Source organism: Anser brachyrhynchus (genome assembly GCF_964034855.1).
Source record: "Anser brachyrhynchus genome assembly, chromosome: 7".
Classification (NCBI taxonomy): domain Eukaryota; kingdom Metazoa; phylum Chordata; class Aves; order Anseriformes; family Anatidae; genus Anser; species Anser brachyrhynchus.
Genome location: NC_137701.1, coordinates 22,437,850 through 22,462,152, shown reverse-complemented (window position 1 = coordinate 22,462,152; position 24,303 = coordinate 22,437,850). Strand labels below are relative to the sequence as shown.

The window sequence follows — 24,303 nt, the reverse complement described above, 5'->3', positions numbered from 1 at the left end:
TATAATTTATTTTTAGCTACATAAGCTATAATTATGTAAGTTCAGAAAAAAATAACATTTTGAAAAAGGGCTTAAAAATTAGAAGCAAGGGAAAAAATAAAATCAATTTCTTATTGTAGCAGATTAATTCTTATCCTTGATTCAGGACCGCTACAAAGTAGAAAATAGAAAATACATAAAAGTGAATTCCAATAGAGAGACTAGAAATTTATTTAATTAAGCAGAGAAGAACAAATGGTTATTATGTGAAAAAGATCATGAAAGAAATGAATGTGTTTTGTCAGTGTTATAAATAGCATGTGAATTGCCTCATGTGAAACAATGGGAAATAATTAAGTACAAATTACAATATTTGTGAGAAGGGCTTCAGTTTTCTAGGTAAAATGAAGACTGCATTGAGGATACAGGGTGGAGACTTAGAAATCTACCATTTAGAGCAGCAATTGTAAAGAAAATTTTGGATTTAACTGAAGTATGCAAAGAGAAGACAGGCAGATGGAAAGGATCAGAGAGAGGCCTGACAAGGAGACATAACTAAGTCTTAATCTTAACAGTAATGAACAAAATTGAAGCAAAAGACAAAAGATCTCAGAGGAAAATAAATTTACTCTCTTAGGAAGCTAATGCTGTCATTTCTGCTTTTCCTTTTCTTACTATACACACGTAGCTGACTGAAAAATGGTTCTGGTATTGATTTTTATCTTCAAAGAAAGGAAAACACTTGCCCAAACACTTAATGCAAAACTATTTTTAAACATTGTGCTGTGGAAATTTCATGCTATAGGGTGGTGAGTTTGCAGCTTGGAACATTTGAACTGGTAGCAGGGAGGTTCAACCAGGATGTTTGATCTCAGGATGTCACTTCTAACATCAACAGGTCTGCAATTCTAGGACAGCTTTCATAACAAAATTTAACTTAGTTAAAGTAACAACAGAAGCATTTCTTATACATGTTACAGTCTATTAGAAACAAGCTGCAGTGTTGGATTTAATAAAATACGGGGGTTCCCATAGCAGCTTTGATTCTGTTTCTCACTACAGATCAAGCATAGGGCAAAATACTTTTGAAGACATAACATGGAGAAAACATGATTTAACATACTGTGTGATGAAACACAATAATTATCTGTCAAGCAATAAATCACATGGCTGCATTTGTTTGAGAAGAGCAGGTAAATATTGTAAATATATACAAGCATGAAAGCAGAATAACTAGTTGAAGTGGGAATGGTATCTTTGAAATTCACAAGATCTAGTGAAAAAAAACAAAAACTTGTTTGCTTTTGTTGTGGCATAAATGTAACATTATTGCCCTTTATATTTAATTAAGTCAAGATCCTAAGAGTATTTTCTTCAAGATAAAGCAAACACAAATCCAAACAACAATCATACCATTTTCAGTGATATAAACAACTCGTTTAAAAGCTCTTTTCTAATTGTAAAATTATAGTCTAAGAAACAACTCAAAATACTAAGATATTTCCTGTATGTTTTATGACTCTAAACACAGAGTCTTCTTACATTGAATTTTGTAAATTTTCAACTATGTTTCAGGAGACATTGCACTTCTAACAGACTCTCCTTAAAACTCAGTGAATAAGATTGCAGTTCTTAAAAAAATCCCTTACAGAAAATTCCTCTATATTTTAGGGAAATTTGCAAAAGGTAGTGACTATACTTTCTTGTAACTGAGTACACAATTCTTATCTGTAAGACAAGATGCTAAATTTACAGCAAATGTAGTTTGTGTTGATTTACCCTTTCCACTGAAGCTATAAAAAACCCTGCAGAAATTATAACCTCCAACAGTTGGTGGTTGTGGTGGTTGTAGTAGTCAAAGATCAAGCATTTTCTAAGGACCTGACAGTAAATGCAAATTTTTTGTGTTACCGACATGTTTCCTGTAGAACATTTCTAAACTCCAGGGGATACTACAAAATAATTACAAACACAATTATTAGCATTTTATGAAAATTATAAAAATTAGTTTCCAACAGAGACCAGTTTCTACTACAATGAATACTGAATTCAGATTTTCCAGGAAATGAATATATATGTTATACGATGTCTCATGTTATCTATATACACTTGGAATAATCTACTGATGTAACGTATGAGTTTAAAAATTCTGCAAAAATGTAAACTGCTATTATGGAAATATTTATAGTTGTGACTATTCAGACTGTAATGTTTACTGTATCATAAGTAATGCTCAAAACTCATTCTATGGGATTTTTTTTTTTTTTTGGAATGTATGTAACTGCAAACTGAGTAACAGAGTAAGGCACAGATCTTTCCAAAACAATGTAAAGGCCAGACTGGAATTTTTAAAGAAAGCCATTTTTTAATCTCAGTGAAAAAAAATAAATAAATCTCAAAATCTAAAAAATAGCTGAAGAACCCTTCTCCTGCAAAAAGAACTCAGATAATTCTAAATAACAATACTGATTTTCTCAAAAGTTTTCATGTTATATCCATAACATCAGAAATTTCAAACAATTATTTCCAAATATTTAAAGCAATTAAGAAGGGGATGTAGAGTGAATATATATAATATGGTATTGCTGCTACTAAGATTCTCAAATGAGATTCTCTTTCCTTCCAACCTTAAATATACAATGCAGTGATCAGTCACACTGTAATCATTAAGGGTAGAAAAGTGGGAAATACTGTACCCATAATATAGATAAGGGGAGGAACCAGTGCTCCACCCCATCCAAGCTGAAGATAGGTTATCCTATATGAAATAGAAATATATAGCCTGTTATTAGTTGTGAATCTGTAATGACAGACACTTGATGCTATAGTTTATAACTCAATCATATGAGAAACTCTTTCTTTTCTACTAATGAAGTTTGGAGTACTCTTGGAAATGTCTCATTATCTCTTTCCTGGTAAGGGAATCTAAGAAACAGCCATTGAATTTTAGAGGATATCAAAGACATCAAATATTCTAATTTATTTTTACATGTTATGAAATTGGACTGGAAATTTGAAATACAGTAAATGTTTAAAGCCATCAGCCAGAAATATGCATAAGGCATGCAAAACTGAAAGTGCAAGTAGTTTTCAGATTGTTTGCTGCCTTCTACTATTTCTCTAATGTATAAATCAAGCACGGCATGACATGCTTTTTTTTGTGAAATTAGACACAAATGCATGCTTTATTGTCACTTAATTCTCTAACTTAGCAAAGCAATGTGTACTCAGTATTCTACATTTACAAGTAGCATACCAATTCAAAACTAGCGCAAAAGCATTATATCGCAAGTACTAAAAAGCTAAACAAAAAGCAATGGGTATATTCAAATCTCAGTTTGCAGATACTTCTGCTCGGTATGTATACTAATTGAGATGAGAATATGAACCCTATGACAGAAATTTAAATTAAATTAAAGCAATTATTTACTTTGCCTTCCAGCATCTGGGTGGAGTTGGTTTTGAGATTCACTGAAGGAAGTATTAAAATTTCTCTGACTGCAGTGTACTAGTAGATATTTTAAATGCCCTTAATATGGCAACATTCACTTCTGTGCTCGAGGCAAGCACAGGCTATGAGCCACTTGTAGGCTATTTTGTCACAAGTGATTCATAGATCTTATGTTCACTTTGCCAAGAGAATTTATCTATCCCACTTATGAAACAGCATAATTACAAATTTAAGTTGTAACCACAGAATATAACATGACTTAAAGAGTGAAGTATGTTTGATATTTTGAGATAACAATATAGCTATTAGTATTTAATGACTGTAAAATACTGCATTATTCCAATTCACCAGGATGGTAAGCTTATTTAAGAAAAAAGATCAATTTAAAGTAGCTTAGCTTGTTTTGGCAGCTTGTTTTCCAAAATTATACAAAGCTTCTTAAATATAAGGGTTTCTATGAAATACATTTGATCTCTTATTTTCAAGGCAAATTTTACATAATTTTGAACATGGGGGAGAACATTAAAATTATAAATACATGCTGAACAAAAAACTCAGCTTATAGGTCAGTGTATAAGCAATATAAAAAAGCAAGGAGAGTTAATTTATTTTTACTTCCTTCTGGTAGATTAAAAAAAAAAATCTGCTTTAATGGATTTTTACAAAATGAACTCAGTTTCTGAGAAGACTGTAATTTGACGTGGCTATAGTCTATAATGAGCTGGTCAATTATTTGTTATTTGAATCTTTTTACTGTTTGTGAGTCATCCATATGGTAATGGTTGTATCTATCAATGAGCTGTTATTGTGAACACTTGCCAAGCTCTTTGGAAAAAAAAAACACACTTTCAGAAGTGCATGTAACTAATAGTGAAGATAAGGACTATGCATTTGACCAGTCAAATTTGCTATGTGACTGGAATCAGGTACTTGATTGATTATCATTAATATTGAAGGATGGAGCTATAACCTTTTTTGCTTTTCCAGGCTTCTCTGTGATTACTACACAGTAAGTTACTCATGAATTATTCATCTTGTGTATCTGAAATTCTACCATATGATTGGGCTTCTGGCATGATTTCATAGTTTTACAGTGAGAAATAAGGGAAAACAGTAAATAGATTTCAAATAACAGGTACTTTTCTTCGACCATGAACATCCTAAATGTTTTAAATGGGAAATTTCCTAAGGCAATCATGTAAGGATACATAAAAATGAAATAAAACATATGGCTATTAATTTCAACATTATCTTTCCAGTAATGATCTTTTTTTTCCCCCAACATCATCTAAGGAGTTATGTTTCTTTTCCCCGTGTAACTTCTAAACTAATCTCCCAGTCCTCCTGCAGCTGAAAATAATATTATTAAGAAAGTAAAGCTCAGAGCAATTTCCCAACGTTTGTCTGCACAAAAACACATTTATCTGAATGGTCACGAACAATAAGTACAAAGAAAGACAAAGTGAAAGTTGCTAAATGAAATGGTCTTTCTAAACCTAGGTGAAAACTCATACTCTGTAGTATTTGACCAGCTCTTACCCTGCTGAATTATCAATTCAGAAATTTCAAATGATGAGAAAACTGCTAATAGTAAAACTGCAACATGAAATTGAAATTTATTAATCTAGCAATCATTGGTTAGCAGTATTTTTTTCTGATTCTTTCTGAAGTAGAGATATGTAGCCTGAGGAATACAATTTAAGGAACAGAATTCAAAGATTCTCCATTTGATTTCATTAAGCTTAGATTTGTATCTAAAGGCTGTTCAGACAGTATATTCTAGGCTATTTCAGTATTTTACAATTGATGTGAAATTCATTAGCACGCTATTTCTCTCATGTTTCCATGAAGTAGCAAAAAGCATTCTCTTAAAACATACTTCAATGACATGCATATAGAGTTAGTTCGTATTCAGTGGCTTTAAGGAAAAGAAGGCATAAACAGATGAAAAAAAAATTTAAAATGCTTCCTTGAGTGAGATGTATAGTAAGCAGGACCCCCAAATTACTTGGATTAGGTGTGAAATAACCTTATATACATTGTATTGAATTTGCCTTACAAAAAGACTAATTTCATAGAGAAATAAAATGATTTTATTTGTTTTTATTTCTAAAGCCAGCCAAACTCAGAAATATATTTAAACAACTCGACTAGCTGATACAAATATAACTCTGTTATGATCTAGTAAAATTCTGTGGGGTTAGACCAAAGTTGGTTTATCAGATATGAAGAAAAATGAAGAATTTCAACTAATAACAGAAAATAGTTTTATTAACTAAGGCTAAATTTGATCCGTGTATAAATATAATAATATGCTTATCAGTAAAAATTAATAAAAACCTGTTTCATTTTATTCATTGTTAAGAGTCTATTGAGAGAGTTCATAGTTGGCAATTTCAAAGCATTAAACAGAAAACTCCTGAGATTGGCTAGAAAGTAAAGTAACTTTAATGAACGTAACTTCTATGTGATACTGCATATGGATTTAGGTGAATTGATGAAGCTTTTTGCTTATCTGTTAGTAAAAGATATGCAATAGATAAAAAGGTAGTGCAGCCTTTCTGCATGGATTTATCATTCCTTATTCTGCATGCATGCATTCTTTGTAGGCATGCATAGTTTCAGATTCTTTCATTTTTTCTTACCCTCATGCCTTCAAATCGTGACAAAGCTCTTAGAGGTCTCAAAGCTCTTAGTGTCCTAAGGGACTTAATGGCACCAAGTTCAGAGTAACCCAATGCATTTGCTGTTAAGCTAACCAAAGAGACCTATATGAAAACAGGAAAGTAAAAATTATTATATTGTAAATACTACTTTACATACCATAGATGTGAGCTATAAACTCCTTTAGAAGAATCTAATTTTGGACCACTTTCTTCAGGAATACGAAGTCTTTTAAATAAAAAAAAAAAAGTAATAAGAAAGAAGAGTACGACAGGTGAATAAATAAACAAAAGTGCTATATGGTAACAGTTAATTAATATCTGGAAACATTAATAATTAGGAATTTCATATTGCGCTAGTGATTTGAGGACATTTAAAACCACAAACACACACACACACACACAAAAAAGAAATTAATCTCTCCTTTTTACCAATTTAAGCATTGTTTTCACTTTTTCTCTGTTTTACAATGCTGTTGGGATCAATAATTACAGTTGATAATGCCCATTTGTTTGCCCACAACTGGAAAGGAAATGATTGAAGCCTGTTTTGAATTAACAGATGGGTCACAGAGCAACATTGTTTCTCTGGAAATTGGTAGAAAGGATTATTTTTTTTATATTTGGTTACACTGACAAAAACTTTTGCCTAAATACTGAATTTATGTACTTTCTACATTGACATTAACCTGGATTGTGCTGTTTCTTAAAATACATTACAAAAACAGTTCCATAGGCAGCAGAACTAATAAAGTCTCATATCCATGTGCCTGTATATATTCTACATCCCTGCATTTTGTCAGTGAGAAATACTGTATCCTTCCTCTACATGCTATGGCTCCTGACCAATATAATACCTTCAGTTTTCTTCCCATTTCCCCTGAATGCTCCTCCATTACTCTAATTCCTTAACTATTTATTGGACAAATAATAGCATAATGAGCTCATATACTATTCTTCTCATCTTCTGATCTGATATTCTGACCTATTCTTCTGATCTTCTATACTATTCTATACCTTCCTTTTTAAACTGAAAAATAAACTAGTTGGCATACTAGTTATACATACATATTATGGTCGTAGAGCAGGTAACGAAAAACAAACAAATGAAAAACAAAACAAAACAAACAAACAAAAACCAAAACCAAACACCAGATAAAATTAATACAAAAGTAGCAACAAGGAAAAGCACTACATACATCAACGATCAGGAAGTCCAGCCAGCACCAAGCATTAGTAAAGTATGTTTGATAGCCATAGGCCACCCACTTCAGCAGCATTTCCAGAATGAAGATGTAAGTGAAGACCTTATCAGCATATTCCAGCATGGTCTTGATAGTTTTACGCTGTTCAATATATATATCTTCAAAAGCCTATGAGAAAAACATTCAAAGATACTGGTTGTTCCCTTTTGTTGCCGTACAATTTAAGTTATAACAACAACAACAAAGGCAGGGAAAAAAAAAAGGCAAACCTTTCTTCAAGAACAGGCATGAGATTTTCAGTTTTGTCTCAAGGTTCCTTTTCTGCTAACTGCATATATCTGTTCTTATCCTATGTCTTATCCTATGGAACTATATTTTCCTCCTTACAGGATAGAGAGGCAGATATTACACAGCAACAACTTCTTCACTGGACAGAGATCTTGATTTATTTATTGCTGCTGGTCAATTATTATACTCAGATCATTTTCAGTACTTACAATTTTTTTTGATTCTACAAAGTGATGGAAGTGAACTGAATTATGCTGAGTAATTTATAATTTAGTTTGTATGTAGGTAGATCCATGTTCAAAATCCAAGGCCATAGCTGTAAAATTTTCAGTAAAATGACAATGCAGTTGATCTTATGCTTTTAAGTCCTGTTAGTTTTTGAAAAATTTAAGCCATAAATCATAAAACAAGTTATTCTTTTCTTTAAAAAAAGTTTATCTAACTCAAATACCTTCTCTACTGTATTATTCACATTTTATTAGATACATAAAATTTCTTATGATCCTTGCAAATTTATTTATATGTTTTGTGGGTTTTCATTTTTTATAAGTTTGACAAATGATGTTCAAACATATAATATCTGCTTTTCAGTAATTATTTCTGTCCTCTAATAAATTTTCCCTTTAATTGCTTTTAAATTGTAATTATACTACTATATCACATAAGAGTTATTGGTTTTACTGGAGTGAAAGAACTGGAATGATCTGTCAGCTTGCAAAGATTTGGGTATTTATCAATACTAACATTCATTTTTACCCACTCTGATTTTGAATCACTTCTGTCAGTTCAAATAATTAGTGTTTCTCTACCAGTTATTCAATTGGTATCTGTGTATCAGTAGTTTTGGGTGCTCATGTACTTTGATACACTAGCAGCTTTATTTCACATAATTGGGAAGAGCTGGCATGTACCAATTCCTTTTCATGAGTCAGACTATGCTAAAGGCTAAGCTTGTGGTGCATTTCTCCCTGACTGCGTGTGCCTGCAGCTGGGCTTTGCAAGCATCCTGGAGCTTATCACTGCCTGATTTTCCATCTGTAATAACAGTGAGACTTGTCTCAAGTGTGACCTTGGGGTGAACATTAGGATACAGTGTTGGCAGGTCTGAGGAGACCTTTTCACAGTCACAAAGAGCAGGGTCTCACATCTCTAGGGTCTTAAGATAATGACCTGATCTGTGTGGCACTCTCCCAAAGTAAATGTTCTGTGGATGACACACACCTTAGTTTCAGGAGCATGAGATGCTAACGCTGTGGCATCTCATCCCAAACTTCCTCTAAACACAATGATAGAAACTGATCTTTAATCAGTCTCCTGCCAGTACTTTTCTTTCATTTAAATTCTTGCTGCTAAGGGTTTTCTCCAATCAGTACCACCAATCAAAATTCAATAGTGTAGATATGAGTCTATCAGTTTTTTTCCTGTGACACAGGAAACGCATCACATTGTGTTGTGTAAAAGTTGCTTATTTGATTCTTATTTTGATATTAGAACAAAAACAACCAGAATACTTAGAGACTTAACCAAAACTCATGATAGGTATAATCATAAACTGCAAGCCATTAAGTGTATTTTAAAGATTCGGGAGTGGCCTAAGGAGTTTCTAATAGACTTTTGCAAAGTAATTTTGTCTAATGATGCAGAAACTTAGGTAATTTACTGAATGGTAATTACATTTACCTGTGCAGATGTCAGATATGCTCTAGGTAATCTCAGGGCAAACAGTTTGCCTAAGAAACTTCAGTTCAGGCTCAGCTAATCCAGGTTCAGCTTTATTTAACAGCTAATTTCAAATTTCTGTATTCTTCGTCATTATTTATATTTGTAAAATGATATATTATTTTGTTTTGTTGTTGTTTTTTGTAATGGTTTTGTTTCTTTTTCTTTTTATAAACTTAAATGATGGTTGGCTTCTCTTTATTTTGTCCCCATATGCTTGTTAAACTTACAGCATAGTGATTGGCAAATTTATGTTTTTACAGATATCCCAGACATGAGTCTGTAAGAGGCTGAACTAGAAGCATAAACAGTAAATTCTTACTCGTAGAGAGGACAGTTCTTTTCCTTGAGATATATCAGTAAACACCAGTAAAACTAGAGGCAAACCCAAATAAAAAAGTTAAATGTGTTTTCTTCACATGTTCTGACTAGAATTTGGTGATCCTTTGAAGACGTGGAATTTTTCTGGCAGAGGCAACTAAGTAAAACCATGTTTTCTGACACAATTATGACACTCTCTTCATGCTTTACTCACCAGAGCTCCACTACTGAGGAGAATCATAAAGACAATGAAAGTCTCAAACCAGTTGTGCTCAACAATCTTGAAGCAGGTTTTTCTAAGGTTCCACCACTGCTTTCCTCTCCCTTCTTCTACACTTACTTGACAGCACTTGAAACGCCGTACACAACCTTTAAAACAACATATGTATTGAGAAAAAGAGAAATTTTGTTGATGTCATTAACTTTGATTGCACAGTGGCACAGCACTACATTTCCAGAAGATGTGTTATTTAGTAAAAACTCAATAGATTTTCACCTAGATGATCTCTTTCCTCTCCAAAGGAAGTAAATTTATTACTGAGATGACTGGAATTTACAGATCAATGAACAGGTAAGAAAAAAGTATTTATCATTTACCAAGAACTAACTGCTCAATACACTATGCACAAAAAGATAAAAGCCCATGCAATGTGAAGCCACATTACAGAATACAATGTAAGAGATAAAAATATATTCATTCAAGTTTAAGGTAAGTTTATGTAGTAACATATGGGCAAGTGTTTTTATATTGTACTTTCTATTGTTTGGGATATTAAATTCACTTTCCATATGTTAAATTATGGTCTAAAAGTATTACTGCTTCTAATCATTGTTTAAACAATGACAAAAGAGTAAATAATTAAACACACAAATATTAATAATTAGTTAAAACAATTATTTATGAATTAGTGTGTTTTTTTGTTATTGTTGTTTGGTTGTGTTTTGTTTTGTCTTGTTTTGTTTTCATCCCAAACACCTTCAGTGAAGCAAGCCTCTGGTTCCATGGCTTCCTCAGGTTCAGCTTCTGGTTGCTCTTCTGCAGGGAGTCCAATGTCAACTGTGCTACCTTCAGATGAACTGGACATGTTTAGCTTCTGTAAAGAAAAAGGAAAAAGGATCGCAAACGCACAGTAAATGTTTTTAAGGCAAATATTAGTAGTCCTCAGAAAAATTAAATAGTTCTGCTTTTGTTATGGTATTCAATGTAAGTGAATTGCTGGTCAACTTACGTTAATTTTGTACTTCAAAAAAAAATTTCCTCTTGCGTTGTGTGGATACATTACATAGAAACTGTATCAGTGATAAATAATATTCAAAGAAAATTAAGTTTCAAATTAAAAAATATGAATGATGGCTCTGAGCCTGCAAGCATTTATGACCACAGCTAACCATAAGTGGCAATGATCTGTTGGATAAATTAATAAAGCTTATATATTTCTGCAGCAATCTGCAGTCTCTACTGAAAAGCAGGTAAGATCCTAAATACAACTATCTAAATAAGGTGGGAGCTCAGAGGAATGAGGGAAAAAAGCACTGATCAGCACAGAAAAAGTTGTATTTTAGTGGTCAGCAAGTCCAGATTAAAAGTGCTAGAAATCTAGCTCACTTACAGGGAAGCAGAAACTGCATTCGTTAAGGCTGAGTTAGATTAAGGATGGCCTATAAAACATCAAACTATGTTTTATAACCCCATCTAATTTTCAGTAACATGATGAGCATTATCTTGAAAAATTAGAGGACTGGACAATCACCAATCATATGAAGTTTATAAGAGCAAGTGCCACGTTGTGTACGTGGGACAGGATAACCCTGCATATACATAAATACTTGGGGACAAGAGGCTGGAGAGCAGCCCCATGGATAGGGATCTGGAGATTTTGGTTAATGACAAGTTGAATGGTCGGCAGCTTGCCCTGGCAGCTGCCCATGGCAGTGGTCACGGCACTGAGCCTGACGGAGTTCAGAAAGAGTTTTTTTTCTAGGCAAAGAAAATGATGTGAATTTCAATAATATGTAGCCAAACAGCCACATTTGAAATTTTTAGTTCAAGCTGAGGTGATGGATATTTGTACAAAATGTATAAAATTAATACAAAATTGGGAACTATTAAGATGGGGGAAAGTTAACAACAAAGTTCCTCACAGATGAATTGGGGTTATCCTTAATTTTTTCACCACTGACTTGTGGCATCTTTGGAGGAAATGAAATATGCTGATGCAAAGTTAGGAGGCCAGATCAGTTTACTGAATTGAAATTGGGACAAGGAAAGACGAGGTCTATAATGGGGATGAAAAACAATACAAGATGTAATAATTAAGACCTTGACTTAATCTTGCAAAGCACGGTAATAGTAGATTTACTATCCTTACCTTACAAACTCAAGTGCAGGGAAATTAGTATTAAATTAGTATGTAAGAGCAATTAAATATGTTACATATGGATACATTTAATTTGGAAAATAGAAAAAAAGCTTCAAAGTATCACAGAATTCAGATTTGGGGGAGAAAAAAACATTTTTCATTTTAATTTACCATTTTCTTCTAAGAAGCAAATCTTCTGTCATGCTACTTTCAGCTACTTTTTGTACATTAAAACTAAGCTCTTCAAAATTAATGGTGTGATTTATACTTTTAAGATAATTAAGTTGTTAGTTTGCTAAAGAAAAAGAGGGTACACAGCTGGAGGCAAAAAAAAAAAAAAAGAAAAAGAAAAAGAAAAAGAAAAAGAAAAAGCTTTTAGAGCTGATCCAATCAGGAAAAAGGGATCGTGGCCAGCACTGTAAAACTCCAGGAATGGTGCTGAAGAGCTCAATGTGGTCTGAAGCCAGCTGGAACTCCTCTGATTGTTCCCACTGGCCTTGGAAGTGGAGAGTACATATAGTCTTTTCTAAGTGGGCTCTCATCTAAAACTCAGCTAATTCAAAGGCTGCCAAAGAAAGCTGTTCATCATTTCTCTTTTACAGTTCTTTTGTACTAACAGTCAATATAAAATAAGGATTTGGACTCAAATCCAAAACAGCAACGCTGAACGTTCTTCCCATGGAAGACTATATAACAGAGTTGCTCTTTCATAAGTTTCTGTGGGAAAAATCAGAAATTTCATGGTGCTTTCTCAAAGGAATGAAAGATAAGGCTGGTCCTACAGGCAGCATGCCCACTACTTCTCTTTCTATCTGGCAAGGGGATGATTAGGTAGTACACTTACATAAAGCTTTCGTAACCTGAGTGTTTTCACCATTGATCAGTCATAAAACAGCTTGTGTTCCTCCATTTGACCATCTGCCCTCTGATGGTTTGGAAGACTGGACCAGCCAGCATTAAGGCAGTTATGGGGAGAGTAGATGACCAGTGGTTGTTTTTCTCCAATGAGTCTTTGCTTAAATTTTGTTCTATTTAGAAATTCTTTCAGCCAGGGCAAGTTCTTGATAGTGTGCTCAAAGAAATTGTTATAACATCCATTGTGGCAGCAATTCAGAAGCTTGAATCAAAGTCTATTATGTCCTATAGGACATTTTGGAAAATATTTAGTAGGAAAAGAAATATTAATGCTTCAGATATTCAATGGGAAATGAGAACAACGCTCTGAAATAGGATCCCAAGGGAAGAGGCTGTTTTGTACCAGTCTCCTTTCTTGGAGAGGATCCAAAGATAGTTCTTAGCTTAGTAATAGATTTTTGTAGGGAACACTAGAGGGCTTAGGCACACCAAAGTGACAGCAGCATAAAATTCAGCTAGCCTAAAACTGAGTGTCTGAAGTACTACAATGTTGAAGAAATACAGCAGTGGCCGGTATCCCACAAAGAAACAGGATTGCTAACTGAATGGAAACTAGTTAGTTTAAGGTTCCTTAAGTAAGAAAGTTATTCTTCTTAAATGTCTGGAAAGAATTTTCTGTTTTGACTAAAATATCAACACTCTAATTTGCTGAAGGTGTAGTTGTTTCGCAAGTTATGTTAGTATATCAATGGAAATTATTTTGTTAAAATAGCCACAAAGTCATGTAAAAGAACAGTTACACCTGTAATATGTTTTTTAAAAATACAGATCTCAACAAGGTTTTGTATCTCTAGCCTGCTTTGACATTCCATTAGGAACATAAGATGTTCTAGTCTGCTGATACCATTTTTCAGTTTTAACAACTAAGGGATTTGAAGTATATTGAAATGTCTATGGTTGAATCTTCTTTTTTATTGGAATCTTTTTATTGGTCTAAAGAGTTGACAATTTTAAAATCTAAATTCCATTCTCTAAAGGAAATACTAGTCTAGCTATTTCTATGTTTTCTGGTTTATTCCTGCTCACAAAAAAAAACATCACATAGAGGAGGATTTTTTTGAGTGGCAGAGAGAATGTGTGTCACTTCTAATGGGACCCTTGTTACAGGGGGCAAACAAAAGTTTCTCGTGGAATAAGCATGTAGCTAAGGCAATACCCTGCTCCACCAGTTGTTGCAATTCCAAAATATGGGCCATAAGGAGTCTTTATGGATTGTTTTGGTTCCTCATTCCCTGGCATCCTATCTTCTCCTGGAACTACTGTAATTTTTAACCCTCTTAATTAATTAAAAATTTAATTCAAGAATTAAACTCTCCTTTATACACTTTTGCTTGTGTACAAAGAAGTGACAAAATAACAAACGATGAAGAACTGAATACACTGTTTTTTTTCTGAAAAAAAAAATAAAAACATGCAAAATATCACAGAGAAATGCACAAAGTATCTACATACCTCTTTGCTTTCTTCCAGGTCTGATTCACTACTAAATTCCTCTGTATTTAAATTTTCAAAGTCAGATTCACCCACAGCAATGGGCACTGTCACAGTCAGGCTTGGGTTGTTTATGAATGACATATAATCACTTTCATCAATTATGTATTTTTCCACACTGCTGCCTGTGCCTATGCCACTAGTTGTTCCATTTGCATCTTTAATATAGTCATGGTCCTTGCTTAGTTCGACAGTTGTATGGTTGGAAATACAACTATTTTTGTTGTTCAAATCTTCAAGTGGTTTGATTTCATCTAAAGCTTTTTGTTTTTTAACAAAAGCTTTTTGGATGAATTCACGTGCTTTTCTTTTCACGTAATCTATGCCCTTCTGCATTCTTGCAACAGCAATTTGGAGATTATTCATTTCATTATCATCATCTGTCACAGCAAGGTTGTCTGCACTAAAAGAGCTCAATAGCAAGGCCAAAAATAAGTTCAGTACCTGCAGAAAAATAAGGAAGGACATTCTAGAGTTTATCTCAACAAAGAACATGTACTTTATTAAAAAGAAATAAAAAGGCTCATATTAGTGACACTGAAGACTGATGTTACAATAATTCACCACAACCAAATAAAAGCACCTTCAAAATTATTTCTATTCTCTGCGAAAAACTAAGTTTTTTGTTTTGTTTTGTTTGTTTTTTGCTCGGGTCCTGTTCACTATTCAAAAATATTACTACGACTGACTAATATCTGTAAATGTGTCTTTAAATCCAGACAGTAAAGAACCATTTTGGTGGAAAAACCTTATAACCTAAAAGTGGAGATAACAAATTTGCTATTCAGCATCATAAAAAAAATTAACTTATTCCATCACACAGCAGAAATTAGATTTAGGTGACTAATCATATGTGATAAATAATAATAATAAAAAAATACAGCAAATGGTTTATAAAGGGAACATAATCTAAATTTATTTGAAGCAGAAAATATTTACAAACAGCCAAAAGACAGATTAAGAAGTGACTAAGTGCTCACTCTAACATTACGTCTTAGCCTTTTGATGTTGTAAGGTGCAGAATACTTTGTTCTCAATCCAGAAAAGCTCTTAAAATTAACTTTAAGCATTGCTTGAAACCACCTGCTTAAGTGTTTTGTTGAAGCGGAGCCAGAGCACTTAGTTCACTTCAGAATTGAACCCACTCTGTTGCTGAATAATTTTTTGTTAATGTTTTGATTACGTACCACTAGGTTTCCAATCACCATGACCATCATGAAGACAGTAAGGCACATGGCTTGGCCTGCAACCTCCATGCAGTCCCACATTGTTTCTATCCATTCTCCACACAATACTCGAAATACAATCAAAAAAGAGTGAAAAAAATCTTGCATGTGCCAGCGTGGAAGTACACAGTCACTTGCGATTTTGCAGACACATTCCTTGTAGTTTTTCCCAAACAGCTGCATCCCAACCACAGCAAAAATGAACACAATGATGGCCAGCACCAGGGTCAAATTTCCCAGAGCTCCCACAGAGTTACCAATAATTTTTATTAGCATATTTAGTGTTGGCCAAGATTTTGCTAATTTGAAAACTCGTAACTGGAAGGAAAAAAAAAATAATGTTAGGACGAGTAAGAAAGACACAAAGATATTTAAAAGATAATTAATGGAAAGATATTACTGCAAAATATGCCTTGAGTATGACTGTTGATAGGTTATCCTCTTTTCTAAATGTGTGATGATAGAAGGGTCGGTCACGAATTTTGCAAAGTTAGAGTTGGATATCCTTAAAGCATAGTTTGTATCCAAGGCTCAAGAAATTACCAATCAAAGTGAATTTAAAATCTGTTGCATACCTCTTAAAATCAACTAGGCTATTTTTCTACAAGTATTTGCAGAGCAGATCTTTTCCCGTGGTGCTAATCAGAGCACAACACATCTAGCTTGTGAATCTATTTGTTTCTGCATAGCAGGATATTTAAAATATGTATATATAATAAATAAATTGGAATTAGGCTTAGGCACCCATTGCTATGTATTTGTCTTGATTTCTATAAATTCCCACTGAAGACAGTAAGATACCACAACAAATATGGATTTGTAATAATGAAAGAGACTTAAGGCTTAGTGTCATGGGAAGCTGTGCACATTTTTAAGGAAAAAAAAAATGAAACCCCATTGAAAAATCAGTGCAATTGATGTATATTTACCAATCTGAATGATCGAAGAACTGAGAGTCCTTCCACATCTGCAAGACCAAGTTCAACCAAGCTAAGGGTTACAATAAAACCATCAAAAATATTCCAGCCTTCCTGGAAATAATAGTAAGGATCCATTGCAATTATCTTGAGAAACATTTCTGCTGTGAAGATTCCAGTGAAGACCTGAAATCAGAATGCAGTTGGTTATTTTTTTGTGAAATATAATATTACAGGTTTAGCTGTTGTTTGGGCTACTCCAAAACTGATATTTAAAAACAGTTCACTGTAGTGATTTATTATGACCACCTTACCTTAAAAAAGGCCATACAAACCAAGTAATTTTTTTTTCCAATTAATTGAATTCTACACTGAAGAAATTATATAAACTTCTGTTTTATAACATTTAGAATCCAATTTCAACTCTGTCAGGATATGGACTTTCTCAAGGATATTGTTTGTACTGCACAAACAATATCCCTAATTTGATTTTCACGACATAAACCAGAATGCTTTCCAAGAAATTACATGGCATAACATCATTTTTGGTATAATAATTACATTATACAGCAGCATGAATGAGGCCAAATCTGACTCCTGATGGAGCTCCTTTGCTCCTCCAGCCTGCAAGAATCCCATTCAGTTCAATACAGATAAGATTATTAATAACAGCTGGGAATCAACTGAGATACAACAACTTGAAGAAGCTGAGGAACTTCTACATAGGTGTTGCCAGTAAGTTTAGTGAAGCTCATCGGCTCAATCACTTTAATGTCAGAAATAGCATTTAAGAGTCCATTTTAAACATGATATTCCAGGTAATGGTTTCTTATTTTGAAATGAAATATTATGAATGAAGCAGGAATCATATTTAGGTGTTGCCAAAGTAGCAACTCTGAGCAGCTTTGAGAGAGAGCTGTTGTGATTCTGAGTATTAGAAAAAAATCCTATAGAAAAGGGAAGTACTAAAGCCACTGTTAAAGGCTGGCTGAACCCTGGTCTGGAATGCTCCTTTCTCCTCTCTTCTCTTGTTTTTGATAATCCATTTTCAGGAAGGCTGAATAGAAAGTGGAACAGTTAAAGAGAATAGAATCTAACTGGGATAATCAGGAGATGGACCAGATTCTGACTTGCTCTGCCTAGGAACACCAATGCTCAAGATAGATTTTACTACTGCTTTTAAATACATCACAGATGCAAACACTAGAGAGGGAAAAGTTACTAGTTTTTAAGATAGAGGATTAAAACAAATGTGTAAAAGGTGGGAATGAATAAATACAGCGTGAAAATATGAATAAGGTTCTTAACCATCAGGATGGTGAGGTTCTCAAGGAGTACTCCCCACCTGGAGTATTGCATTCAGCTCTGGGGCCGCCAGTCTAAGAAGAACATTAACCTGTTGGAACAAGTCCATAGGAGGACCACAAGAATGATCAAAGGTTTGGAGCACATCTCCTGTGGAGACAGGCTGAGAGAGTTGTGGTTGTTCAGCCTCGAGAAGAGAAGGCACTGGAAAGATTTTTATAGTGGCCTTCAAGTACACCTAAAAGGGCACTACAGGAAAGCTGGGGAGGGACTATTTTTCAGGGCATGTATTGATAGGGTACTCTCTTTGTAGTCTGATATTCACCAAAATGTATGTATATTATATATATATATATACACATTAAATATATACGTATATATATGTTTCCAAACAAATATATATATATATCTATATAAATAATATAAATATATAAATATATATATTTGTTTGGAAAAAGACTATAAATTGCTTCAACACAAGATTTTTCATTTTACTAGGAAACTCATATCCCTTATTTTAAATACAGGAAAACCAGCTATATGTTTGTCTATTAATTCTCCTTTCTGAATCCTGTAGTTATTTACATGATCTGAGTTATTTTTTCTTCATTACAAAACAAGGATTATTAAAAATCACATTGTAAGAAATCCATTCTTAAAATAAGAGACTAAGTAGGACTACAGCAGCAGACGCTTTGCTGTGATCAAACCTGTCAGTTCAAAAGCATCAGAGCTACAGAAAATTAACTCCTGAATTCTTTAATAATGTATCTTTTTGAAGTAGAAGGGAGAAAATATAGTTGACAACATGACAAAAAGGTATCTTACTAATTATATGATTCTAAAAAATGTAAAGACTATGAGAGGAAAAAGTACTGCGGGATATTTTTCATAGTTTTACATAAAACATATAAAGAAACCAATCCACGTATCCACATAAAAAGTCATTTAGCCTGGAAAATTCTAGAAATGCCTTTAAATGGCTCTTCTAGTGATTGTAAACCTGTGCTCAGGAAACAGAGTAACAAGAGGAAAGCAATTAAAAACACATTCATAATTTACACTTTTGTATTGTATTGATTGAAAATGAAATACTACATTTATTTCCATGGTGTGCTTTTCATGGAAGTAATGCATTTCCTGGTTTAGTAGTTAGATAAATCAACTTCTATTTAATATAGACTTTACTTAATGTAGCATTGGGGCCCCTTTTTAAATATTTAATCTGGTTTTGCGGAACGCTGGAAAATAGTGATTTTACAGAATCCTAAGTTATGTGACCCAGGGTTGACAGTGAAATTTCCAAAAATGTTGTGTTTTATCTGGAGAGCAATAAATGGCCAGTAAATTCACTTTCTAAAGAGGTAAAAAACAACAACAACAAGACAACACTGTTAAACTCCTTCTTTCAGTTATTTCAGACATACTTCCTTCAAAATTATAAACATAAAAAGACAATAGACTTACCAGATTTCCAACTGAAAGTACATTATTGAATTCATCAGTCATCGGATAATGCTCCATGGCCATAAAAAGTGTATTTAAAACAATGCAAATAGTAATCGCCAAGTCAACAAATGGATCCATTACCACTAAGTTGACGATATGCTTTACTTTTAACCAATGCGGACTGCAGTCCCAGATCAAGAAAATATTTGCAAATTTATACCAACATGGTGGGCATTTCTGCCTTGATTCTTCAAGTTCTGTGGGAAATCAAAGTTCACAGCAGTAAGTATGTGATTACTCTAACCTACATCTCAAGCCTACATTACTTGTATCAGTCAAGTTAATTACCATCTGTAATATTATCGATTAACCCCCTATAAGCACAACTTCTTTATATTTCAATCACTATTCACATCAGTACCAATTTATATATTATGTATTCTATTGTTCCTTGATTCAGACTGTTCCTCAAACTTGCTGTTCTATTATGTAAATATTTTACTTTCAAAATTGTGGTAGTTAGGTAAAATTTTTCAACATAATTTTCATTCCTAGTTCAAGAAAAAAAACAAAACCAAAAACTTTTTTATCACCTATAGTAGCACTTCTTTAAAGAGTAATTGAATAAATATAACTGCTAAAATATGCATATATTTTAGCAACAGTAACATATATTTGAAAAACGTTCAGTGGTCTTTTTGTGCCCAATAATTCTTTAATTAATATGAGTAAGCATCCTCTTAGTTATGACCATCAGACACAACACCGTAGTCCTAATGATCACAAGATATATAATGGCAAAACAATGAACTAAAAATGCTTATTTGTGTAATAACCTCAATGAATATAGAGCTTTGATAAATATTTGTTCGTTTGTGGAACAGTATCTATTCATTGAGATATTTTAAATAATTTTTAATGTTTCAAATCATATTTTCAGATGCTTATTGAAAAAAACAGGTATTAAGTATTAAGCTATGAGTAGCCCACACCTTCCACTGTGTTTGTAAGGATGCTAGCAATGCTCATTGCTCTTTCTCTTAAAGCTGGATCTTCCAGAAAGTCCATAGAAACATGGAAAGAGCTTGATACTCTTTTCCTCATTTCAGTTTCTGTAGTGGTGCCCTACAAATAAAAAAAAAAATAATATGTGAGACCATGTTTCAGTAATAAAATAAGTACATATTGTATAAAACCCTGTCATTAATATGCATGTATGCGTGCTTCGTGCACTTCAATTTTTATAATGTCAGACTTTTCTTACTTTTTAGTATCTTAAAAATAATTAAAAAAATGTATTAGGCAATAGTTACCTGCTGCTCAAGAGTTAGCAAGAGTTTATTCACTTAATTTTTGCATTTATTTCCTTTGAGCTTTGAAAAATTATTTAAACAAATGGAAAAGGACTGAATTCAAAAGGCTGTATAAAATTTTTGCAAACTGTATTTTTTCCTTGCTCTTGCTGACAGAATTCAGTTTCCTATAACATACTAGTCTTTTACGCTAGACAAACTGTAGCAAGAAAAGTATGACTTCCTCATGCTTCCTCATGCTAGTATATTTCTGATTAATGTTAGTAGACAATTTTGAACTAAGCAAGACATTTATTTTAGAGACCTCTTCTCTTACCTGCATGTATATACACAGTGACAGCAATATGTGCTGCTCATATGTTCACACAGACATTTGTATTTTTGGTAGAGTGTGTAGAAATGTGATCTTCCAATGAACTACTTGTTGTCTAAACTATTGAACTCCACCAGCAAAGGATGGAAATATATAAGAATGAATGATAATAAAGAATTGACTACTTTCTTATATTTTAGTGGAGCTGATATAGAAGTGTGTTATCAAAATTAACTGATAATGCTAATTTTGATAAAGTGGTAGTAGCAGTGTCATATTTATTGTAGACATACGATAACATTTTTGTATACAATTTTCAGTTGTATAGTAGCTTTGATTTTGTGGACTACAGCCATGGACCTTTATAGCAGCAAAAATAAAGTATAGCACACTAAAGTAGTATAGTGCTTTTGTGAATGTGCAAGTTAATATTTCAGTGTGTGGAAACTGCAAATAGCATTTGTTAGTTACAAGAATATTAGTTAAAAAAAAAAAAAAAAAGCTTGAGTTGCAAACCTATTTTATCTGTTTTACTTATTAAAGATTTTACAAGATGCAGGAGCATTCACAGCTTGACCAACCAGGAAGCATTGCCAAGGATTCCATTCTGTAGATAACACTGGCTGGTGCAGTAAGAAAAAGCCATGATGCCTAAGCTATTTAAAACTTTCTTACATTGTCATCAGTAGCTGGTTTATCTATTATCACCTCTGGCAGAAGCTGTCCAACAGGCGATGTAGGAACAGATGGTCCACCAACCAGGGAAACCACCCCATTGCAATCCACAGTGCTGTGCATCTTCCCATTCACTGGAAACACTGCCAGCATCCTGGATGACCTACTGGCCTGACTAATGTTACTGTTACGCCGTTCACCATGTCTGCGCGGCACAAAGAGAGAATCTCTTCTGCTATCATTGTCTTCAAAAGTGCTGTGCTCATCATCAGCAAAGTCATTTTCTGATCCTATGTCCTTTGCTCTACCTCTGAAGCTGAAAAGACTTGTTCTGCTGTTGCGCCTTGGAGAAAACAGGGAGCCTCGAATGCTCAGCAAAGACTGCAGGCAAACAAAATTTATAATTATTAGCTGAAACCTTCAAACTTAGCATTGTTATTAGTATCACGTTTTTTTTGTTTTGTTTTGTTTAATATGTTTCCCATAAGGTAAATGCTGCTATGAAACATCTGTATGTATTTCATTATATTTTGCAGATATAAATACCTCTGCTCATGGATTGTTAAGACAAAAACAGTTTTGATCACTCCTTGCTCTTAATGTCCACTAAAGTTACTGAGTAGTTGCACAATACCCATCAAGCAAAAAGTAAAAACATGCACATGCTTCTTTATATGCAGCATCCTTCACATATTGAACCAAACTCAAACATCATTAAAGCACGAGGAAAAGGTGAGGCTATCATAATGAAAAAACACTGTTAAGGTTTAATAAGTATAGATGAGATATAATCACTCTAAAAAAAACACAGAATCAACTAGAGAATATTTTTAATATGATTTTTGAATAATGCTTTTAGAAGAATAGGGATATGAAGTTACATTTCATTGTTTTTTTTTTTTATTATTATTATTATTATTTTACAAGTTGGCCTAGCAGCTACTGCACTTTCTGTCAGACACTGACAACAATAATAAAATTTAATGAAAATCTCAATGTTTCCCTTCTTTAAGCGGTAGGGTCATATTACTGTACTAGGAAAACTAAAGTAGTTTTGTAACAGCCTGTGACGCTTTAAATATATGCTGCTACTAAAAATATCTATGTACAATACCTGATGTGGAGAAGAGTATTTCTTTTCATATGTCAGTCTATTGCCTTCAATAGATAATCGGAAACCTTTCCTTCTTATGCTGTCTTCCGATTCAGACTTGTGAAATTCATCTTCTTCTTTTTCCTCCCCTCCAGACTGTTCTTTCTGTTTTCTTTTTTTCCGTCTATTTCTTCTCTCTTTTGCACTCTTTGAGCTCAATTTGGATGCCTCTGAGGAACTTTCTGAGAGCCCACCAGCTCCTTCTGCAGCACTGGGCTCCCTGGACTCGGCAGATGCTGTTACTGCTGCTGCTGCTGCCACTGCTGCTGCCTGCCACATTGCAGAATTAATTTGTGTCATTGAGCAAACCAAGACAGTCTTTAAAATTTTACTTATATGGAATTTTTCGTCCAACTCCCTTAAGTCTTAACACTTTTCATAGAATATTCTAAAAATATGGTCATAGCCTTTGGTATTAGCCTTCTTCCACCTTTCATGAATAGCTTTAAAATGCAGAAGTCTAATACACTGTATTGATGACATCAGACTAAAGAAAAACATAATGAACAATGTATTTCTAGTTTTCAGTATTCCTTCTTGATTATGCCTCAACTGTTTTCAGTAAAAAGCCTTTATTTCGGAAGAGAAAATCTCTGAGCTAACTCTGATGTTGAATACCCAGCAGGGCAGTTTCTGTCTCCAAATTCAAAAAACAGGGGTTCAATATCTCTAGAAAAATTTCTTTACTATTCTTTTGTATTGCACCGTAAGGTATACCTGAGCTGCTTCTTGTTGCTTCTTCAGCTGTTCCAGCATCTGTTGAAATTCTGCCTCTTTCTGTTCTGCTTCTTCCATGGTTGCTTGATTCTGCTCTTCATAGGCCATGGCAACAACAGCCAGAATCAAATTAATCAGATAGAACGAGCCCAGAAAAATCACCAGAACAAAAAATATCATGTATGTTTTCCCAGCAGCACGTAGAGTCTGGAAGTAAGAATAGATTTATAAGCAAGAACAAGTTAACAACGGTTCCGTTCTTCATTCTGTGAAAATTAAGATAACATAAGATACTTGATTTTCTTGCATTACTGGTGCAAACATATTTAGTCTATTATCCATAAAAAAATTCTCACCAGTTGATAAAGGTTTTCCCAGAAGTCTTGGGTCATCAGGCGAAACAGTGACAAGAAAGCCCAGCTGAAGGTGTCAAAACTTGTGTAGCCATAATTGGGGTTTCTACCAGCTTTCACGCATGTATACCCTTCTGGGCACTGCCTGCAAAGACAAACTGGGTGTTAACCTTACATAGGTATTTTGGTATTTATCATTTGGAATGTCCAGAAGAAGAGTAGGATTAGAAAGTCGATTGTTCTTGTATAGTGGATCAGGCTATAAATAATAGAATATGTAACTTTTAATAGAGAATTATTTTAAACGATACTAGAAAAATTAATCAGGAAAGGCACATAAAAAAAAAACAAAACAAAACCAAACCTACTGTGAAAAGTTTAAACTTCTAAAACATAATCCAAATAATTTCTTTAATTATTAATGTTGTAACTAATGTCAATATTTTCTACTGTCTGTTCTTGAACCTGTTAGTACTCCGGTGTGCAACTG

General features: G+C 33.5%; 1 protein-coding gene across 6 annotated transcripts in view; it reads right to left on the bottom strand.

Moving 5' to 3' along the window:
- LOC308198552 (sodium channel protein type 1 subunit alpha) overlaps positions 1 to 24,303 on the bottom strand; it is a 103,992-nt gene that overhangs the window by 27,282 nt on the left and 52,407 nt on the right. For 4 of the 6 annotated variants that reach the window (XM_080601143.1, XM_080601147.1, XM_080601144.1 and 1 more), the window contains 13 exons: positions 23,817 to 23,958; positions 23,461 to 23,667; positions 22,705 to 23,013; positions 21,591 to 21,971; positions 20,282 to 20,414; positions 19,308 to 19,546; positions 16,548 to 16,721; positions 15,580 to 15,936; positions 14,354 to 14,836; positions 10,603 to 10,720; positions 9,841 to 9,995; positions 7,293 to 7,466; positions 6,076 to 6,198 (listed from right to left, as the gene is read on the bottom strand). In XM_080601143.1, the coding sequence (XP_080457269.1) occupies positions 6,076 to 6,198; positions 7,293 to 7,466; positions 9,841 to 9,995; positions 10,603 to 10,720; positions 14,354 to 14,836; positions 15,580 to 15,936; positions 16,548 to 16,721; positions 19,308 to 19,546; positions 20,282 to 20,414; positions 21,591 to 21,971; positions 22,705 to 23,013; positions 23,461 to 23,667; positions 23,817 to 23,958 (2,995 nt within the window). The remainder of the gene's footprint in view (positions 1 to 6,075; positions 6,199 to 7,292; positions 7,467 to 9,840; positions 9,996 to 10,602; positions 10,721 to 14,353; positions 14,837 to 15,579; positions 15,937 to 16,547; positions 16,722 to 19,307; positions 19,547 to 20,281; positions 20,415 to 21,590; positions 21,972 to 22,704; positions 23,014 to 23,460; positions 23,668 to 23,816; positions 23,959 to 24,303) is intronic. The other 2 variants (XM_080601145.1, XM_080601146.1) reach the window with 1 other exon arrangement.